The sequence below is a fragment of the Malania oleifera genome, chromosome 10 (genome assembly GCF_029873635.1).
Source record: "Malania oleifera isolate guangnan ecotype guangnan chromosome 10, ASM2987363v1, whole genome shotgun sequence".
NCBI classification, from domain to species: domain Eukaryota; kingdom Viridiplantae; phylum Streptophyta; class Magnoliopsida; order Santalales; family Ximeniaceae; genus Malania; species Malania oleifera.
Genome location: NC_080426.1, coordinates 55381738 through 55389451, shown reverse-complemented (window position 1 = coordinate 55389451; position 7714 = coordinate 55381738). Strand labels below are relative to the sequence as shown.

Below are 7714 nucleotides of genomic sequence, written 5' to 3'. Positions count from 1 at the left end.
AATGTTGATGAGTTGTGTGTTTATGAGTAGTGGGAAGGAGCTATATCTCACTATATTTTATGGTTTTGGGAGAAAATAAAGATTGTAGGATTTAGTTAGAGGAATTCTAGCATCTTTTAGCACATTCATTTGCCTAGATTAGGGCGAGTTTCTTGCTTCTTTAGGCATTAGTGGGTAGTTCTTTCATAAGAATTTTCCTTATTTATTATATTATATTTTATTTTTTTAACTCATGTTTGTAAGTTTTTGGTTTTGAGTGGACTTCTGATCCTTCATTGTGTATTTTTCATTTGCTTAATAATATCATATAGGTGATTTTGTAGTCTAAAGTGTTTGCAAGCAACAATTTAATTGAAAAACGATAGTCAACATAAAATTGGTTTTGAAGGAAGCATCAACCTTTCTTGTAAAAGAGGTTTTCAAATTCAAAATCAATGTGTTATGAAAATTGTTAAAGGCTCAAGTAAAGTTAACTTAACAATGTAAGCTTTGTACTTGTAATGTTTTGTCACACAAGAAGATAGAATAAACTGGGGAAGCATTTGGTTGGAAGAATCAAAAAATATTTTATAAAATGACAATTTAAGAAATATCATTTCTTGGAATGAGATGCCTCACTCATGGAAATGTTTTTATTTTATTCACATTTAAGATTCTCAGGTCATATCTTTACTTGGTTGAACATGAAAACCTTGATAGGCCTTTAAGAAGAATTAATATATTTTCAACACAAAAATCTATTTAGAATTATATCTAATTAAATCCATGTTTTGAAATTTTTGACAATCATAATTTTTTTAATAAAAAAAATCAACATTTAATTATGCAAATATATATATATATATATATATATAGAGAGAGAGAGAGAGAGAGAGAGAGAGAGAGAGAGAGAGAGAGAGAGGCAATAATTGTATACAAAATTTAACTAATATTTTTATTAATAATTGCATGCAATTATGCTATATTATTGGGCATTGATGTCCAACCGACAAAAATAATATCTTGACCCTAAAAAGTATAATTCCCTCGTGAATTAAATGTGATTCCCATAAAACTTAGCTATGAGAGAAGATGTTGGGAATGAGATGCTTTGTACTTTATGAGAATCCTTCATTCTCAACGATGTTATAAGGCATCTTAATGTCGCAGAATGATTAACCATGCAAAAATCTTGAAGGATACATCCTGAAATAAGAATCAAATTGCCATCACTTCATTGCACAGAATGACTATCAAAATTGCAAATTTGATTCCTATTTTATGTTAGTATTTTTCGATGGAATGAAATATAAAGTTGAATTTTTATAACAATAACAATAACAATAATAAAGATTTAGGACCGAAGACAAAAGCACCAACCTCCCTTGATAATTTGTTATTATTATTATTATTATTGCTAATTTGATATTAGTTTTTTTATTGTTATTTGTTTATTTTTATTGTTATTTGTTTATTATTATTGTTGACTACATTCTTTTTCTGAAATATTATTAACAATCATAATTATCCTTCAAAAACGGAAAAAATAAAAAGTCAAAAATAAAATTATAATTTCAACTGGTAAGAGGCTTACTATCATTCCCTTTCTCCTGGGCAAAGCAAACATCAGAAAAGAAATCAAAATATCTATATATTCCATCCTGCCTTAAGTGTGAATCTCCAATGGTGATTAAAGTAATGATAATAAACATAGGAAAAGAAACATATTTTTATTTCCTCAAATGCCTCCAAACTTATGATTTGGCAAGAAAAGTATTAAGTATTAGAAAAGAGTTCATTAAAAAAATATAAAAGACGATATAATATATATATATATATGGCAATATTTGAAGAAGCAGCCAAACATGACTATAATTTGGTATATATAGTGCGGTTGGAGGCTCAGCCATTTCATTACCTTGCATCACAATACCAACCAACACACAAAACGCTGGGAAACTTGCCCAAGAAACTGACCTCATTGAATATGTGCCTTAAAAGGGGATTGGGGGGGTGGGGTTGTACAATCAGTGCCTTCAAAGAAATGTTGTTCGATCCTAATCAAACCTGCGTTCATTACCTACCAAAATAGTGTAGTGTAGTAGCCTATGCCTATCAAACAGCAAAAGCATCACAGCCACTCTCATATGTTGCAGAAATCTTCCACATCTTACTTTTATATTTGGCAGTGACATTGCTACATTGCTAACGTCTCAAACAAATTCTGTAAAAGAAGGCTAGTACACAATGAACTTTATGAATCAAAAACCCTAATACAATGTGTGAGAAAATCCTGATATAACACTTTTATAAAACCCTAACTGCTGATCCTGACAGTATCTACTTTGGAGTTACAATGTGTCAAACCCCCAAAAAAAGGGGCAGGAAAAAGGAAAATGCCCGACTGGGGAGTCCTGCTTTTCCCTTCGCCGCCAGTCTTATATTCGTGAAGATTGTGTACTAAAACGAAGCTGTAGTGTACACAGAAACACCAAGCCATCATGAAGAGGTGGCGATTCATTAACCCAATATTAAGGAACCATCCCAATGGAAGGCCAAATCTTCTAAGAGAGGTCAGAACAAGAGGGCCTGGTAATGGGATGGTTTCTCATTTTAGTTTCTCCCGCCATAATTCCTGTCCTGATTTGGAAACACAAGTGGCGGGAAATCCTCTTCTTTCAATCGATAATTTTTCTGGGCCACTGATCTGGCAAAATAATCAAACCCCCCTGTTAAGATAAATACAATTAGAGCATCACAAAATGGTCCCAGTGATACAAAACTAATTGCTGAAAATATAAATAGGAAACAATTTGCAACATCTCATAAGCATTAATGAAAAACCATAATTGGATCTGGGCAAATTTGAATGAGCCAATCACCAAGCTACAGAAACCCTAGCCAAATTCAGCTCAAAAGGTTTATCTTGAGCACTTGTGGTAAAAAACATAAATCCTTTTCCTCTGTTCAATTCAGACTAAGCCCACCTCTTCTTTAAAATGAGAAGTTACAAAAAAATGTAGGAAGCGAAGCGCAAACCCTGTTTGCAGACAGGGGCATCATGCTCAAGTTTGACTATAAAGTATTGTATCCATCACCTTTGACCCATTGACTTTCTTGTCCAACCGCTTTGTTCTGCTGTCGGCCATCAAGCCAAAATAAGTTGTCCATTAACAATGCCCCAGATTAAGATGGAACTGCAGGTGCACAGTTAATTTTTCTATTGAACCTAAGTGTTTTGAGCATTTAGTAACAAAAAAGCACACAGAAATACACGCCTGGCAAAACAAAGAGGAATTAGAATGTGCCTACTATCAGCGTATGTACCCACCTGCAACATCCTGAATGCTGATAAGATCTTAGCAACTAGCATCAGGCTTCCCACACTAATTGTGGCCCTATTCTGATGTTGCTTTAAACAGGCCTTCAAACGTGCCCATTTGTGCTTAAACAAAGAATACCCATCATGATTATTGATGTGAAAGAATAAAATTACAGTGCCGGCTACTCCGAACATACCAGGATACATTCAATAAACTCAATTGCATACAACACAAATAGGTGGATAACACTGAAAGACCCAACAGTAAGGGTGTGGAAATAACTTAGCCACATCTTCTTGTCTGCCCAATAGTTGACCTGTCCAAGGGCCAAAATAACTACAGTGAGGACTGCGCACAGCAAGCTACCAAAAAAAAACCCTGTTACGCGGCATTTGGTATGCAGAGTCAACCAAGGATTTTTGGAATCCTCGTTGATTCACGAGTATTCCCACATTTGACGAACATTCTATAATCAGGAATCCTGTTCCCAGAAATATACATATTCCCACAAAGATCTTCAAAACCAGCATCCCTCTTCCCATTTTAAATGTTGTTATCTAGGTTCCCAACCTGAGGAAGCGCCACAAATTATGAAGTGACAAAAAATACCTATTTATATTTTACAAATCCAAGTATACCCGGGTTATGGAGTAATGGCACATGACCAAATAGCATTGGTTGACATTCATATGGATGAATTGCATATTTCTTATTATTATTATCATCATTATTATTGTTAATATAATAATTTTAATATGGTTGCACTAATGAATTAGCCTTTGAATTGTGTAGTAACTTATAATCTTCTTCTAATTATTGCTTTCAATATTGTGTTTTTAATGAGTTGGCTAAGTATTTTATTTTATCCATTAACTTCCATGCTAAAATACCAATTACAAGCATTTTTTTTATTGTCACTTGTTCAACTTAAGGATATTTTGGGAACAGAAAGTTATTTTATCATCATTCCTAATAAATAAATCAAATATGAGAATACCCATGCCCAGAAATCTATCAGTAATATGCTTCTAGACCCCAAATGTGGGAATCCTATATTCTTGAGAATACTATATCCGAGTATTAATATTCTTGTGAATCACAATGCTGGAGGGCATCTTAGGCACTGCGGACCAAACACCACATTAGAACATGACATTTGCTTTGTTGTTACAACACGGTAAAAGATTAAGATCTCTCAATACCCCAAAAAAAAGGTGGAAGTCCCTCATCCACAAGCCCACGATGATTCACAAGATGCAGAAGGAATTGAAAACCTATCTGTTCATGGAGCCATATTTCTGGACAATTTTGACCAACTTGAAGACGCCAAACGTGACAATCAATCAAGCACCAAAAACCATGTAACAAGCAATTAAGTGCACGTGCACTTTGAAAGTGTCCATGTGTTTTGTAGTTGCACACTGAATCCCAAGGAGTTATACCATGAGGTAGTACCTGTTTTGGTTGGAGACAAGCCATTAAAATAGACATATTAAAACAATTCCAATCCTTTATCTAGCCATGCCAAGCATCCATGGGTGATCCACACTGGGGATTCAAAATGGTGAAAGAGCAAGGTGGACAAGTAGGCAAGATGGTCCAACTACACGGGGTCAGGGATCGAAGTAAAGATGAAAATCACAAGGTCTCACATTGGAGAATGTACACCTCATAAGAGGTGGTACCTCCATGGTTCCAACTAACAAGCTGGTCTTTCCAGGTTGACGCCCAGCCCCGTGACACAAAGTAACACAGTACCTATGCACGACCTCATCACTTGGCATAAGCCTCAATCCCTTAAGCACAGAAAAATAATGATTATTAGGCACTATGTGAAGAACTTTTCAGAATTATATTATACACTTATTATACACTTATTATCCAAGAAAGGCAAGTCCCATTATCCCTAGAAAGAATTAAATTCTTGAATTTAAACTAAGATCCATCATCAATGGCTGCAGTTAGTGACTTCAGCAGCACTTCAACATGGTGCTTTGATTGCACCATGAACTACACAGAAAGAGCAACATTACCACCAGCAAAACAACATCAAGTCTTACATCCCACTATGTGGGTTCAGTTGCATGAATCCTTTTCTGTGCATGATCTTGGCAATATCTTTTGACAAAAGGAAGAAGATTAAATCCTTGCTATCCCAGTTCAAGTTCTTCAAGGTCTACCTCTCCCCTCCAACTGTCACTAACAATATATCACTCCCCCGGTCCCCCCCTCCCCACCCCGATAGTGTGTTATTTGGCCTACGTTACTAGTGCCCAAACCATCTTAGCAACCCCTCACTTATTATCTTCTACAAGCGCTAGCCTAACTTACCACAAATATGTTCATTCCTTAATGTATCTTTTCGAGTTATACCACTCATCCACCTTAAAATTCTCATTTCGGAAACTTATAATTTTCAAATACGTTGTTTACCCAGGGTTGGGATTGAGGAGTGTTGCTTCCAGTAGTATTATTCTAATTTTATTATTCAACCTGAGTGACATTACTAGCAGCAGCAACAGGAAATTATTATTATTATTATTATTATTATTATTATTATTACTATTCTAATTTCATTGGGATGCTACTGAAGAAATACATGGGAAATATTTAAAGGGCTGCAAAATCAAAAGAAAAAACAATTTTCTGTGGGGATTATGAGATTAGTTCTAGATTTTCATGTAGCTTGGTATCAGTGCTAAGTTGGCAATATCCCTCAAATATTACAGAGTACAAAGCCATCTATCATTTGAAATTAATTATTTTTATTTTTTTGTAGGTGGGGGGTGGCAGGTGGCAGGTGGCGGGTGGCGCAACAGGCGCCAATTTCATCTGAAGGACCAAAAGGACATGAGGCTTCTCAATGGACACCTCACAAGATGGTTAAAGCTCCTGGGAGTCTCTAAATTTGTGATGCTTCAAGTGCTGTAAATATGTAGTGACTTTAGCAGAATTAGCATTACTAAAGAAAGTTACTTACAGTTACAGGGCCCCAGTCCAATTGTTCAAAATAATTCTTTTGTCTGGATCTGCCACCATGTCGGTCAAAGGTTTTACGAGGTACGCAGGAGAAAATCTAAACCAAAGGTAGAACAGTTGCATGGGCAATAATGACATCCCACTGAGGTAGAAGCTCACCAACAGTCAAGCCTACATTCAAATCCTGTGCAGCTCCTAACATTTATTTTTGGTTAATGTTGCTCCTAACACCAAATCACCAATAATTTTAAATATGTATGCTTATTACATCAAAGTGAGTTCACAGCATTATGATCATGCTTTCTATCGTTCTTGGTGCTTGCTTGCTCTTTTGTAGGTAAAAACCATACAATTTTCCAGTAGCAGATTAATGCTATTAAATGAGGTGCAGCCTGCCAGCCTGTGACACATTGCCAAACCAGCCGTACTATGTAGGCTACAATAAATTGTAAACAAGAACTACAAACATCACAATGAATTGCAGAAAGCTGCCAGTTAACAACCTAAACCAGTAACTTTCATCTGAAAATTTGGGATAATAATTAGTGTTTTGTATGAGGAATTAGTGATTTTTCAACTTAAACATGGACCAGTACCTTTGGATATGAGGTGAAGAGGGCTGATCTGGTGACTGTTGAGCAGAACTTGCATGAAACCGTTGCTCATCAAATAGGCCCCTCATTCGACTTCCATCATTCAGCTGAGAAGTTTCATTCATACCTGAAATACCTACTGGCCCAAGAGACCCAAACTCCAGCTGCTCAGCAGGTGCACCATACCCAGCATTATGATCATATGGATAAAGCATGACTACAGATGGAACAGTAGGTCCATTTGATGACACTCCACCAGTGTCCAGGGCTGGCATTGGATACATGCCATATGCCATAGCAGAACTGCTTTGAGTAGAATTTGAGCGTAATGGACCATTCTGAGACTGATATGAAGGAAAAGAGTCATGTCTATATGATCCCCACGGCCTATCAGCTCGGCTCTCACTTGCAGCTAATCGATCCATCCTTGCACTTTGCTTCTCGGCTTGGTTGCGACTATGGCTGCGCCCAGCAGCTCGAGACTTCGCATTTATATTCCAGTTGCCTTCTCTGTCACCATGGTGGTCACTTCTATCGTAGTTGTAACTTCCCCTTCTGCCAGAAGAATGACGATCCCTAACAGAAGCCTTCTGAAGAAAATAAAAATAAAATATCAAATTTGCAGCATAAAAAATTATAGAACTGAAAAAAAAAAACAAAAACTAAAAAGAATTGTAAGTAATTCTATATTCTTATAATCACTAATTTGTAATACTTGAATACGACAACCTTCTTTCTCTGTGTAATTTTTCTCGAAGAATCCCGCAATTTTTTCTTTTTCATTTTTGCTCTTATTTGGTTCTACTTATTATTGGAAAGGGGCAGGCATTGCAAAACATG

General features: G+C 36.0%; 1 protein-coding gene across 4 annotated transcripts in view; it reads right to left on the bottom strand.

Annotated features, from left to right (window-relative positions):
- Positions 1-2127: 2127 nt before the first annotated feature.
- LOC131166845 (uncharacterized) overlaps positions 2128-7714 on the bottom strand; it is a 28610-nt gene continuing 23023 nt past the window's right edge. For 2 of the 4 annotated variants that reach the window (XM_058125438.1, XM_058125439.1), the window contains exons 8-9: positions 6878-7464; positions 2128-2686 (exon numbers count right to left, since the gene is read on the bottom strand). In XM_058125438.1, coding sequence (XP_057981421.1) covers positions 2593-2686; positions 6878-7464 — 681 coding nt within the window. In that variant the 3' untranslated portion in view covers positions 2128-2592. Of the gene's footprint in view, positions 2709-6877; positions 7465-7714 lie in introns of all 4 variants that reach the window. The other 2 variants (XM_058125442.1, XM_058125441.1) reach the window with 1 other exon arrangement.